The 14,932-nt window shown below is 44.6% G+C and overlaps 1 protein-coding gene across 1 annotated transcript in view; it reads right to left on the bottom strand.

The window, feature by feature from the left end:
* Positions 1–14,932, bottom strand: part of LOC147685096 (uncharacterized) — a 1,199,247-nt gene that overhangs the window by 456,238 nt on the left and 728,077 nt on the right. Inside the window, exons 21-22 of the mRNA XM_086940986.1 lie at positions 7,135–7,299; positions 1,970–2,140 (exon numbers count right to left, since the gene is read on the bottom strand). Of these exons, the coding sequence (XP_086797112.1) occupies positions 1,970–2,140; positions 7,135–7,299 (336 nt within the window). The remainder of the gene's footprint in view (positions 1–1,969; positions 2,141–7,134; positions 7,300–14,932) is intronic.

Here is a 14,932-nt window from a genome sequence, read left to right as displayed (position 1 = left end):
TGGATCATGATCTTCTGGCAAGCATAAAATACAGACCTCATGAGAGTCCGTTTTTGCCTTCTTGTGGCCACAAGAAGGGCAATCATCAAATAATGAAGGCATCCTGACAGGAAAACCTCACAAAACTTCGACTGCTAAGCAGTTATTTACTTGACCCTGATGTAAAAAGTCAAAGTAAATCAAAAAATTGTTCTTTTGAAGATTTTCTGACTGAAAAAGGCAGAAAAAATGTGGAGCTGTGTATCCAGGGTCCTTCCTGAAGGAGCCGGAAAGAACAACTGACCTAACTGTAACCCCTGAGGCATGATGGGAAGCTAGGGGCAGAGGTGCCTTAAAGGCACAGCGTCAGTTTTGGTACATGCAGCCACAGGGTTAGCTTTTCAGTCTTTTTAGACTGGGTATTTGCAATGCAGCCTGGGAGCTGTATATGCTTACAGTGTGTTATAAGAATTTCTACTGCTTTCTAAGCATTAAAACAGTTTCTAAACAAGCATTGGTGTTGTTTATCATGTTTCTAATGCTAATACACATGTATGGTGGAAATTCTTCACAGCATATTCCAGCTCTACTGTTTTATTTGGCTGCAATTGCTTATTTTTATATATATATATTTATATATATATGTATATGTATATGTGGGGCACATATAATATATTGTTTCCGGGGTCCCGCGCATGGGCGGGAATATTCTAATGCTTATGACTATTGATGAGGATCCCCTGGAAGAGAACTAATCCTTTCTCTCACCAAGGACCCCAGCACCGCCAAAACTAACCTACACGAAGGAATGAAAGAAGTTGCTGAATGGATGAAACACAGCCGTCTGAAACTGAACTCAGATAAAACAGAAGTCCTCATCCTAGGTACATCCCCCTCTGCATGGGACGACTCTTGGTGGCCGGAAGCCCTTGGAATAGCACCCATCCCGACAGACCACGCACGAAACCTAGGCGTCATCCTGGATTCCTCACTTTCGATGAACAGACAAGTCAGCGCCGTATCCTCATCCTGCTTCAACATTCTTCGCATGCTCAAAAAAACATTTCGCTGGATCCCCACCGAAACCAGGAAAACGGTCACCCATGCTTTGGTCACGAGCCGACTGGACTACGGAAACACACTCTACGCAGGAACTACCGCTAAACTCCAGAAGAAACTCCAACGAATCCAAAACGCCTTAGCCAGGATCATATTAGACATCCCGCGCAACGAACACATCTCTGGTCACCTGAAAGACCTCCACTGGCTACCCGTCAACAAGAGAATCACTTTCCGACTTCTGACCCACGCACACAAGGCACTCTACAACATCGGACCAGAATGCCTCAACTCACGACTGTCCTTCTACACCCCCTCCCGCCAACTACGTTCTTCCAGCCAAGCCCTCGCCACCGTACCTCGCATCAACAAGACCACCATGGGAGGCAGATCCTTCTCATACCTGGCTGCTAAAACATGGAACTCACTCCCCACTTACCTTCGCCTTACCCAGAACCACCTAGCATTCAGAAAGCAACTTAAAACGTGGATATTTGACAAGTAATCCTCCTCCCCCTTCCTAAGCGCCTTGAGACCCTCTGGGTATGTAGTGCGCTATATAAATTTTCTGACTTGACTTGACTTGACTAGTTTGGCAAGAGATTCAGATTTGAGACTGGATGGAAGTTGCAGAGGTAAATGGGATCAAGGCTATGGGATGACATAGAACTGTGTCAGGAAGTTCAAATGTGTGTCATTTTTAGTGATCGAGGAATGAGTGATGGTTATAGTAGCATTGACAAGCTTCGTGAAACACAGGTCGCCGGGACAAGTGGTGGTCTCTATGATACCAGAGAGGAGTATTGCAGTGCTGAAAGACATTGAGGGAGAACTGCTAGCTAGGATATTCAATGGGTCCATTGGACATCACCTAGGGTGACATTTAGTAATCTGCCTACAATCTGGATATTGGTGTAGGTGGACTACTTACCATTTGGCTGATGCCTGTTACTGTCCATCTCATTTCTCTGCGGATCTCTGAAAGCTGGCGAGAAGTTGGAGCTCGTGCTACTGGTGGACAAGCTAGGATGATTCACTGGGGGTCTCTTTGACAAGCTTGTCAAGCTTGACATATGGGAAGGGCTGCTTGGAGTTACTTCAACTTTAATGAGAGAAAGAAGAGGAAAGATAACTGCAACGGTGTACATGAGATGGAAACGAGTGTTAGAGCATGAATACATCAAAGTAGTTAATATTCACTTTACCAAGTACTCCACCAGACTAATGTAATTACATTTTAGGAATATGTGATCAACTAAACAGAAAGGGTTTGCTTTCTGGCAAGGTTTACCTTACCTCAGCAGTTCACGAGTACAGCTTGAGACAGAGAGTGAAGTACAATTTACTGGTAGAGACGATTCTAGCCGCAGATTCCTTAACGTTGAATTATCCTCAGGCGTGAGACTGGATCTGGGGGCGGTACCATGTGACTCCGTCCTGACGTCGTCTGCGGGCGTGACGTCAGAGCGGTCACATAAGCCCCATCCCGGCGCACTGATGTAAATTTTCTTCGGAGAACTTTTCCGCACCACAACGTAGAGCCATCAGAAACAAAACTGTGGAGAGTATGGGAACAGTGTGCGAAAAAGCAGTGAGAATAAAAAAGGGAAAAAAAGGAGAGGAACAGCACCATTTGGAAAAGTGCTAGGCACTAAGGTACTGAAAGCCACAGGGAAAGAGCAGAGCACCGCTCTGAGGAGCAACCTTGCAATCTAAGGCGACATCCTCCCAGGAGGCAGAAAAACATGTGAGGAACATCATAGCAGACGAAGAAAGTCTGCAATCACAACCCACAGCAGTGAAGGGCAACAAGCCCAGTACAGTTGAGTAAAGGCAAATTACCCCACGACCACACCAACAAGGAGAGGCACGTTCTCTGTAAAGAACAAGGGTCGAGGCACAACCACGAGACCCCAATTTAGAGGACTGCAGAGGAGTCAAAAGTTCAAGCAAAGAAAAAGGGCATGAGCAGGCCCCACACTGGAAGACCAGGGGCCACCCAACCAATCACCAGAAGGAAGGAGTGAATCAAACAAACAGAAAGAGCATCCCACAAGGGAGGAAGGCTAGGGACTCACATCTGAGTATACCCTTCCACGCTTATGGTGGACAAAAATGATTCAGAAAAGGGGGTGGTGATGAACAGAGTGTCTGAATTAAGCAGACCACTCTTACCCAGTCCAAAGATCAGGGCTTGATCCATCACCGTTTTTTAGCTCACTGCACCACCCCAGCTCAGAACTTGGCTATATGCAAATTAGTCTGACCCTGGCCCAGTGCATCATGGGAACAGGGCAGACCAAACTACCAAGCCAATTCTTATACTGGGTGAGAGATTTCTGCTTAATTCAGAGACTCTGTCCCTCACCACCCCTTGTTGTAAATATTTTTGTCCACCCTAAGCGTGGAAGGGTATACTCAGACATGAGTCCCTTGCTCATTGCACCATCAGGATTCAAGCAAACCGAGCCGAAGACGGCTGTAATGCCAGAAACCGGTCCCCGGGAGCTTGTTTCCTTCCCAGTGTAAGAATTGGCTTTTGTAGTTTGGTTTGCCCTGTTCCCATCATGCACTGGGACAGGAACAGACTAATTTGCATACAGCCAGGTTCTGAAACTGGGAGGGTGCAGTGAGCTAAAAAACGGTGTTGGATCTAGCCCAGATCTCTTGACTGGGTGAGAGATTTCTGCTTAATTCAGAGACTCTGTCCCTCACCACCCCTTGTTGTAGATCAGCACGGGCACCTTCGTGGGAGACATGAGACAGAAGGGACTCCACAGAATCCCACAGGCTGGAGGTATTCCTGGCCAAAACACCAAGGGCCCGATGTAGGTAATATTGATTTACCGATTTTTAATTACCGAATTTTACCGATTCGGTAATTGAAAATCGGTAAATCAATGTGGTTGACATGTAGGTATTTCCAGATGTGGAAATACCTATTCTGTAACATTCGGTATTTACCGATTCTGTAAATACAGAATCGGTATTTCCCATTGATTCCTATGGGCTTCAAAGCCCTTAGGAATCAATGGGAAATACCGATTCTGTATTTACAGAATCGGTAAATACCGAATTTTGCAAGGGTGCAGGGGGTGTCACTTTGACACCCTCTGGCACCCCACAAATAGGCATGTGCGCCATGTGGCACACAGACATGCCCTAAGGGCATGTCTGTCTGTCACATGGCTAGGTGTGCATGCACACATGTGCATGCACACCTGAAATCGGTATTTTACCACACAATAGGATTGTGTGGTAAAATACCGATTTTGTAGGGCCTTTGGGACTCAGAAGAGTCCCACCTACATCTGAGATTTACCAAATCGGTAAAAATACTGATTCGGTATTTTCCAGAATCGGTAACTTTACCGAATCGGTAAAGTTACCGATTCTGTAAAATTGTGCCCCTACATTTCAAATCATGCATACCGGTCGGTAACGGCCGAAAATACCGATTTTCGGCCGTTACCGACCGACCTACATCTGGCCCAAAGAGTGTTGAGCGCTCGCAAAGTAGCAGTGGAGGAAGCAAAGATGTTACGCCCCCAAAAATCCAACCACCGGGCCTCTCGTGACGGAGGAACCAACACCACAGGCAAGGACAGAAAAGCAGCCCGCAGAAGAGGGCCCTGAGTAGAAGGGTGGAAAGGAAGGCAGATGGGTCGTGCAGAGCAGGACGGTGGTGATGGAGGAGAGGCTGAGGCACCTTATCACTCATGGCAGGACGCTACCAAGGCCCCAGAAGAGAGTTGTGGAGCGAAGCTTTGAATGGAAGGAGCAGCTCCCGCCCACCAGAGCCCTGGTGAAGGACCTCCAACGGATGGTCCATAGGGAATGGGGTGACGGGGTTACCCATTCGCAAAATGCCAGCGGCCGTGGAAAGAGCTCGAACGAAGGCAGCACTGGCCTCCGTAGGGCGCAGCGGGGAAGAAAGCAATTCCTCCGTGGGCGACGGCTGTAAACTTTAGTGCAGTCCGTGCAGCTGGAAGAAGAAGAGGCCAGCCCCTGAATGGAGGGGGATCCACTGATGAGTGAGGAACCTGATGGCCCCCGGGGAAGGCGGAGAAGCAGGCGGAGCAACCAACCGCAAGCTGTGGGAGAGAGGGTCCGAGGATTGAGGCTGCGGGGACGGTGAGGAGCCCTCCCTGGAAGACGCCGGTGAAAAAGCTACGATGCTGCGCCCCGTCTCCGGAGAAGAAGAGACCAGGAGACGACAAACCTCCGGACAGGATGGAACCTCCAGAGACGAGTCGAGGACCCGACGCCGGCACGGGCTGTGGAGTCCGCCACTGGTAACGGCTCGGCGTCAGCTGGCGCCGGAGTGGACATTCACGGCGCCAAGTCGACCTCCACCACCACGTGTTCCTTGGGAGAATGGGACGGGGTCGGAGCCGGTTCCGCTGAGGAACAGTGCCGAAAAGGCGCCGGCTCGACCTCACACGATGCAGCAGCCAGTAGAAGACCGAGAGGGACTTGGGAAAGCACCCCAGGCCGTGGCCTCCACCCACGGCACTGCCAGGGCCGGGGAGGAAAGCCTTTGGTGCCGGAAAGGCTCCGGCTCGGTCTCAAGGGAGGCAGCTGCCCGCACAGAAGACCGAGGGGGACTCGGGACATGCCCTGAGTCCCGGCGATCTCCTGCGATGCCACCAGGAGTCCCGTAGAGATTTGCGGTGAGGCAAGGACGCCGCTGGTTGAAGAGGGGAACCCCGCAGGACTGCACCTCGACGACACCAACCTCCTACAACCTGAATCCAAAGCCGCAGGCGACTCAGCAGAAGGCCGCGCGAGGCAAGGGATCCGCAGACGTCTCAGGAAGTGGAGGAGGGGCCAAAGAAGCCTACAGAGCCGCAGCATAGGCTGTCATTTGGGCCCTAGTTGCCCCAACGCCAAGAAACAGCGGGTAGTGTGGCGACAGGCGAGGGCGCACGTCCCAAGGGGAACCAGAGTCCTCCGCCGAACGAGGACAGGGCCTCGGAGACAAGCTACAGGACATACCAGCCGGCGAGCAACGCCCTTGGGGCCGTGGCGAAGGGCGATGCCACAGTCGGAATCGGTTGCTCCTGGCTTCCGAAGAAGGGGGCGGACTTTGGGACAACACCGACCTGGACAAGCGGGCCGACAGCAGTTTCATCCAGCGCTCCCGCCGGGACTTCGGATTGAGGTGCTGACAAGCTTCGCAGTCCGTCGAGTCATGGTGCTCGCCCAAACACCACATTCAGATATGGTGAGGGTCAGTCGCCGACATCTGGCGTGCACAGGAGGTACACGTCTTGAAGCCCGAAGGCATTCGCACACTGTTCCTTAACGCAAAGCGTGAAAAGAAGGACACAATCCGGATCCGCGTTGCACGCGGCAAAGAGAAAAAACTGACATCAGCGCGCCGGGGTAGGGCTTATGTGACATCGCTGATGTCACGCCCAAGGACGACATCAGGGCGGAGTCAAGTGGTACCGCCCCTGGCGCGCAGAGATGCTGTGGCAAAGAAAATTTTCTGGATCCAGTCTCACGCCCGGGGATAATTCTACGTTAAGGAAACTGCAGCTGGTAGTCTCTATCAGATTAACTGTGCAACTGTGCAAAAGCTCCTAATGGTATCCTCTGTGTGATCTGCTACACTTTCCAGCAAGAAGATTTGCACAATGGAGTCTTTGTTGAGGACTACTGGCAAATACGGCACAGGTGTGCAAGCAAGATGGCAGCTTGTACTGCAATCTTAACTACCTCTATTCTGCTGATCAGGCAGACACCAACTGCATTGGTATAGCAGAGGAAAGTGCACACGCACTGTCCTAGAGCCTCTGTAAACTGTGGGCAGTGTCTGGTCTATGGCACAAGGATGCAGCACTTACCAATGTGGACCTGGAGAGAGGCACAATATAGGAGTTGTGCCTCCATAGGACAGAACGAGGAAGTTTTAATGGGCCCTACATTCACAAACTTGATCTTCATATGCTATTGTCTCTCACAAGTAGTGCTGAGCCCTTAGATAATATGTATAAACAATTCTGGGATGTCAAGACTCTACTTAGCAATCGCAAAGACCAGAGTGATGCTCTGGTCACAACTCGTTGAAAATAACAGGTTAAGCCTTACCCTCATCATACAACCGCTTCATGCCAACATCAGTCCTCCTGGATTCTCGCTGCCGTGGGGACAGGCTAGCACCAGACATCTGAGCAGGGCTCATCCTCTGTACAGGTGTTTTCTTTAGGCAGTTCATAGGAGCTGGCAATTGTGTGGTACCTGGAGCAGCTTCAGCTATGGGGAATGTAAGCAGAAGGATGATCAGGCCATGGATCTTACAATGGACCAGATCCTAATGTCTCAAAGATGTAAAAGTATTTCAAAGGCAGTAAAGTTTCAACAGCCTTTATTCTTCATATTCTAACATAAATTACAGAAAGGGGCATAAACATATAAAATCCCAGTAACATCCATTACAAAACCACCCTTCCATCTGAATATACAGGTTCAGGAGAACACCATTTTGGTTATAATCCAAAGAGAGGGGCTCGTTATTACCCAAAGGGAAATCGAGCACCAGTATACTATCAAGTAAAGAAAAATGTTTTCCCTATGGGAGATCAAGTTATCTCAGATCCAAACGGAATTCAGAGACCTATCTCACTCAGTCTGCATCACTCACTTAACTCTCAACATTTAGCTCGGGGAATACTCACCAGAAGGAAAAAACAATATTTATGTAAAAATATACATTTTATTTCAATAAAAAACATATGAATTCTTATGCAATTCTAATTAAAAACACATACACTGTACAATAAAAACCACCTAATGTGGAACTGGAGAAAGAATGGGAAAAGACAATAGTATTTGTCTTAATCTTGTCAATTCGGACCCCCTGTTTGACAACACTGGGAAGGATTTTCTTTCCTTATAACCAATATGTTTGTTGGCAACTCCGAATTTAACTCTTTATAAATGCGTCGACGCGTTTTGGAAGCCTTGAATGATTATGGCCTCCTTCCTAAGGACAGTATCTATGATTTTCTCCACAAACTGTATGTCACCTATGCAATTGCATCTTGGTGAGTTGTATCGATTACTTTTCTATCTGGGGTCGTTATTTGAAATTTCACGATTTCCCAAACTCCTCAATATTAAAAGAGTCTGTTAGATCACCGTTTGAAATCGATTTCAAACGGTGATCTAACAGACGCCCACGAAGCACTCCGGGAATACGTGCCGTCCATTTAAATAAGCCACGAGCGTAAACTACCCGGGTGCACCAAGACAACTAATATATACAGACCTTCACTCTAAAACAGAACCAGAGGCAGTAAGGATATCCGTTTCTATTTACAAAAGAAGAATATCTTGAGGATCTCGATTGGAAAACCGAAAACGAGTGCATAAATTCGAATGACACCGTATTGGAAACTTTCCATCAGCTTTTTTAATATTGAGGAGTGTGGGAAATCGTGAAATTTCAACTAACGACCCCAGATACCGTTTGGACAGTTTTTAAGGATAAAACGTAATTACACCAAACGTAGTGATTATTTTACAGAAGCAAAAGTGCTACAAACTAAACTAGCAATGAGAGGGTACCCTTACAGATTAGTTAAACGCTCAATGAAAAGGGCGTGGTACTACGACAGACAGGCATTACTGGAAGGCAAAAAGAAACAAGACACTGTCAATGATCTGATAACATGTATCACGACTTTTGGATCAGAATCCAACCGTATTAAGAAAATCAGAACCAAAAATTGGCATCTGATCCATAAGATCGAACCACAGTTACCATTACCACGTTTTGCGTTTAAAAGAGCATGCAACTTAAGAGACGACTTAGTAAAAGCCTACAAAGAACCGACTGTCAATACCATCCAAAACATCTGGGGTTTGCCTCCCATAGTGGGACATTACCCCTGTGGTTCATGTACTGCATGTCAAACCACAATAATAACAAAAACCTGCTGTATAAATGGCAAAAATTGGACCTTGAGAAATCATACGAATTGTCTAACAAAAAATGCTATATACTGCATCAAATGTCCCTGCTCCCTATATTATATAGGCAAAACCACACAAGAGATAAGAAAAAGAATCGCACAACATCAATCAAGAATTATATGTAAAGTAGAAACAGCACCATTAGTTGAACATTATCTACAACAACAACATTTACCATGTGATATGCAATGGTGGATTTTAGAAAATGTTAAACAGTCAAAACGGAGATGTAATATCGACCGCCTGCTAACACAGAAAGAAAATAGGTGGATTTGGTCAGCTAATACTGTGTCCAAGGGACTAAATTCCTTTGTTGAGTTGGCAAGTCCTGGCAACTCTACGCTGATTTCTGCATACTATGATTAGCTTTTATTGTTATATAATGGCTTCTTTATATTTCTGCATCTGCCAATGGATGGTCATTTTATATGATCCCTGTCTATTGCAATCTGATAGAGATTCAGTGTGGTTTCACACATTCATTGACATACCACAGTTGGTTTGACAGTTATCTTAGGGGATCGTTATGTTAATAACAACAGCTGTTATGGATTTGGTCTGTTTCCTCTAAATCTTTTACATGACGAATTCTGTTCTAACTTACATGACCGGCTTTACTTTGTTGTGATCTTGTCACATGTACCATATGACCTGGAGACGTCTTGCCTGACTCCCGAATACTATCCTAATGGAGGGTCAGGCGTCCTTAGTTATCCCAAAAAGGCTGCCACGACGCAGCACGTTTGACCACGTGATCGCGACCCGGAGTTAGGTATCCTGGGAAAACGCTGGACTCTGTTTGCGTTTTTACCGACAAAGACTGCAAGTAGTGTGCTGTTTCACTCGCACATTGGTAAGCTATATTGCGGTTCTTCTCCTTAGTTACTGACACTACGCCGTTTTGTTGATTGATGTCTTACTATCCTTTGTGATTCTGTTTTTGGTACAGATACGACGGAGCTATATTAAATGCCCTCGGTGTTGTGTTCTATACACCTCTGCTTAAGGTATGGCTTCCTTCTGCTATCTACATACAAGTTAATGTTGGCCATTGCTCTGCATACTAGTTTCAGACACAAATATATATATTCTTATTATTTGTTATATTCCCAATAGGATAGGAGTTTTTCCCATTGGTTTTCAGTGAGTATGGATTTAACTGCACTACTTGTTTCACTTAGATATTTGGGTGTGGGTGCATGTCGTTTTGGGACATGGCCACTATGTAATTATTGTAAATAGGACATTTTAGTCCCTGGACACATTTGTTGGCACTTCTTATTTATTTATTTGTTCACCATTCGGTTTGGTGTGGGCAGACAGCCAAAACTTTATTCTCAAGAGTTTGTACAAACATAGTTGTGGTTGTATTTATATTACTTCACTATAGGTCCATGGTGCAACCTATGTCCTGATGATGGTCTCGTTATATTATACTGTATGAGACCGAAACGTCGACGCAATGGCACTTCTTTGTAAATAGTATCAACATTGATTGATTAGGAATTTTGTATATAGTCTGTGCAAAATTACTGTGTATATATATGGAAGGTATGGAAATACTGTCCATATTCTTTACAAAAGTGTCTTTTGGTACTGTATATATTTTGATCAACTGAAGAAACAGTATACCATTTTGTTGCCGAGAGTGGATGTATTATATTGTATATACATATTCTTATGATTTAAAATGAAGATGATGGAATAAAAACAAATGATTTACTATTTGTATTTTCTCTTGATGAATTGGAATTCATGTTCACTTCGGTGACAATCCTTCAACTGTGAAGTTAAAATTTAAATAAATCGCCTAAGGAATATTGTTTTGTTGTTATTGCAAACGATATGAGCCACTAAAGCCGGCTTCTTATGTGGATCCTGTGGCCACTCAAATGAAGGTGATCGAGACACATCTGCGAAGATCTTGTCAGAGTTGAACTCACGAAGTGGAGCAGCATACAATGTCCCAGTTTGACTTGTCTTCCTCATAGTTTCTGTAGTAACTAAAGATATGCTGGTGTCTAGGGCAGGACAATCTTGAGTGCCCTCATGATCATCATTGAGAAATAAAGTTGCCTTGAAGGATGAGATGGCTGATTCGTGGTAAACCAAATGTCTCTTCTAGTGGAGATATCCCAGGGTAAACACAATTCGAGTAGCCAAGCGTTATTGAAGATATGGTGGTTGATGTGAAATTCTTCAGAGGCTATAATCAGTAGCTACCTACAGCCATCCTTCTATAACTACTCTTCCACTTGAACCAAGCTGTTCTGAGCATCTCTTCTTAAGGGTATGCCGCCCGTCATTCACCATACCTCTACTACAACTAGATTTCGTCCTCAGCTACTCAACTAAGTCCGTACCGGTGTTTTCTTTCTTGACCGATTCTAAGAGTAGTTATAGAAGGACGGCAGGAGGTAGCTTCTGATTATAGCCCCCGCAGAAGGGCAAAGGGCCCGAAATGCATTGGGCTACAGAGCTAAGTGACAATAACTTTGAATTAAGATTGAAGAATTGCCTTGTATTTTATGTTTTGTGTAATGAACAGAATAAATATGTACGTTACAATGAAAGAACACAGTGATAGCGTACAAGATTTTTGAGTAAGATTATGTCTGATTGACAGTGTTTAAGTAAATGTTTTTGAAAATGCATGTTATGTAAAGTAAATGAGTAATAGCTCACAGCAAAAGTGCACAGTGGTCAAGTTTCATATACTTGTTTAAGGGTGGGTTTGTCTAGGAAATGTTGAGTCAGCGTGTCCACCACTGTTAGAACGCAAAATAAAAAGGAGATATTAAATGAAGTTTGGAGCAAACAAAGGATTAAAGCAATAGGTGTGCTCCACGTTCTACAGTAATTTATCAGTATCCTAATACATGTCAGGCAGTCTAATATTAACACAATTACACAGATTATAGCGTTTTCCAGTGACTTCCTGATGAGGATACACACCCTGTGAATCAGTCCTGTCTTTGTGTTTCTTGTTTTCCCATTTCTTCTTTGTAGAAGAATCGGGTGCTTGCTTAGAGTCATCCTTTTCAGAATTACTCTTCAATTGTGGTTTCCCAGGTCTGGCCCCAAATTATATTTACCCAGGTTAGTTTATTTTCCTTTGATATTTTTAGGTAATTCGCACTCCTGCTCTGCAGGAGCTAAATTCTGTATGCACTTGGTGTATAGCCATTGCTGCTGCATCCCCCCCTTTATGTTATACTACAGCAAAATTGCCCACAATGTTTCACCCTCAAGTCTAGGGAACGGGTGCCCCGTACTCATTCTGGATCTGTTTCAGCACTTCAGGCAAAACAGCCAACAAAGGGGTACCATGTAATCTGTTATATACTGCAGCATACACTGTGCAATCTTCCACATGGGGAGCCATTCCCATTGGCAAGTAAATAGTCAGAATTCTGTGCTTTTCCTGCGGGCCCGTACTGGGGAAACAGTGCTTCAAGATGGCTTGCTTTTTGTGCATCCAGAGCTGAATCTCCTCCCGTATGACGGGAACTTTCCCCATTACTGCCTTTAGCGTTTGTGGGCTGATGCACGGAGTAGCCAATTGTGGGTATACAGCTTCAGTGGTCCTTGCTGGGTTAAGTGTCAATGTTTGCATAACAAACTGTGTAAGACATCTGTATATTGTCACTAGATCTTTATATAGTGTTCGCACTTCTGGTGGTGGTAATCTATAAACATGAGGATGAGGATGAGGTGTGTAGCGGCTCCCTCATTGCTGAGAAGACCGAGTCTAATGTTTGCTGTTATCTGGGATAGGGCACTATTAATAAACCAATTTATGTGTTTTTGGTAAGTGAGAGAGATCTATTTCTTTCTATGGTGTATAATTTTTTGGTACTTCAATCTGTTTGTAAGTGTGAAATAACAGCGAAGGGCTAACTACAACCAGGAATTTAACCCAGGAATAGAATACACCTATGCCCTAAATGCTTTGTGAGCTTCAATCACAAAGACCACGTTGTAATAGCTTCTGAGTACCGGCATGTCTGCAGTTCTCAGCAACGATAAGTGCTCTTTCATCTTCATCTGCAGACTTATTAAAAAAAATATGTTAATAAATTACATAGAGGGTAACACAATGGGAAATAGATCCTTTGATAATGACAAGCTTGAACAACCCTTATCCAATACATAAGGAGTACCTACTCAGCTGTGGAGGATTGTGCCTACCACCACGGACATCTCCGGTTAGGAGATAAGTAGGGGATCTCTGAGAAAGCATGACAGATCAATGTTAGAAGTGCCATGTTGTGTAGTAGGAACTGCGTGTTTGCTGTGCAACATAAACATAGAGAGGTGCCAGACTAATTTTCTACAGCCCCTCAGGATATGTTGTCCAGGAGACCAGCTAACACAGTGCCACAATAAGCCCCCTAAACCTAGACACGTAGCAATTGGTTTTGGCACCCACAGAAGATGACAATTTTGAGCTTTCCCAGGGATCGCAGTAACAGATCTAGAACCCTTTCACTCAGTCACTCGTGCTCTCTTTCTCTAAGAGAAGTAAACAAAGAATACACAGTGGGGTGTTTTCAATATTTATTGTATTGAACCATTGTGATTCTTGGATAAAATATATGTAATGCAATGATAAATAGACAGAAGCAGATGAAAGTGATTAGCAATAAACGGACAGTGAACAGAATGAAAAGTTCCACCATCTTGCTAGGACAATGAATATATGCAGGCATTTAAAACAATATACACATATGTGTATATAGTGTACTCATACTACCCGTTCCCCAACCTAGATGCCTAGAGGGTATGTATGTGTTCTGCTAGGAATCTCTACTGAATGATCCAACACCATTATCTCAATGGAAAGAATGTAGGTCTCAAGTTGGACATTCCTCGCCGAGGAATCAGCTAACAGCTGGGTTGAGGGATCAGCAAACAGATGGGCTGAGATTTTAGCGTGCAGCAACTTCGAAAATGACAACAAGCACTCTGCTGCCCAAACCAGGAAATACTTGTTTATTTATAACAAAAAGGATACTTCCCTTGGGCCGAGATTCTAGTCAGCCCACAATAGTTTATGTACTATAGGTAGCTGTGTCGCCGCATGGATGAAAACATACAATCACATTTGAACAATATATGTACAGACCTTGTCCTTGAAGTTCAAAGTATCATAATTAGTGTCTGTGCAAAGTTAATTCTGTAAGCAAGTATAGTTTCATGGAAACTAATCCACACTGTCATGGTCGCAAATGTGCGTCAGAAATCATTGTGTGAAATTTAAGGCAACTTAAGAGAAACCTGTGTATATTTAAAATGGCTGTGTTTCCTTCTAGGCCTAACTAGGACACATGATACTCATGGGTCAAAGATACAAAAATGAATGATGGTTTTATTTAATTATTATGGAGAACTCCTATAATTTTAACAGTGCCCATAAAATGTATATTTCACAAGTTCTAGTTGCAGTAAGAACCACAAGATCTTCAAAGTGAGGAAGGATCTAATCACTCCTGCATAGGAGAATTTAGTTTGTAATTAGTGATTTAAACTGCTCGGAGACTCTCTAGGATGTAGTTAAAGAACTGTCTGACCCTAGTAAAAGGTCTACCACTTCTCTCTTGTCTCAGTCTCAATGCACAAAATTTGCACATTTTTGTGTGAATAAGGCAACCACCATCCAAGCACAATTAGAGGCCAATCTTAGATCAAGCTTAGACACAGGGAAGATGTGGATAGTGCATTCCAAATGTCTCCTTTGCCTAACCCACTGTCTTTTCATCGTATGCCTAGTTTGGCAAAAAAAATGGAGAATTGGCCTTTGCTGGACCTTTATGGATTTATGTCCATTTTACGATCTATCAAATCAAGCTCTCCCTGTGATCCTCTCCCTCCAGCTAAGCTGTAGCTCTTAGACACAGACCTGCTAAAA

This window comes from Lissotriton vulgaris, chromosome 10, assembly GCF_964263255.1.
Source record: "Lissotriton vulgaris chromosome 10, aLisVul1.2, whole genome shotgun sequence".
NCBI lineage: Eukaryota > Metazoa > Chordata > Amphibia > Caudata > Salamandridae > Lissotriton > Lissotriton vulgaris.
Note: the sequence above shows the minus strand (reverse complement) of the source record. Positions and strands in the feature narration are given on the sequence as shown.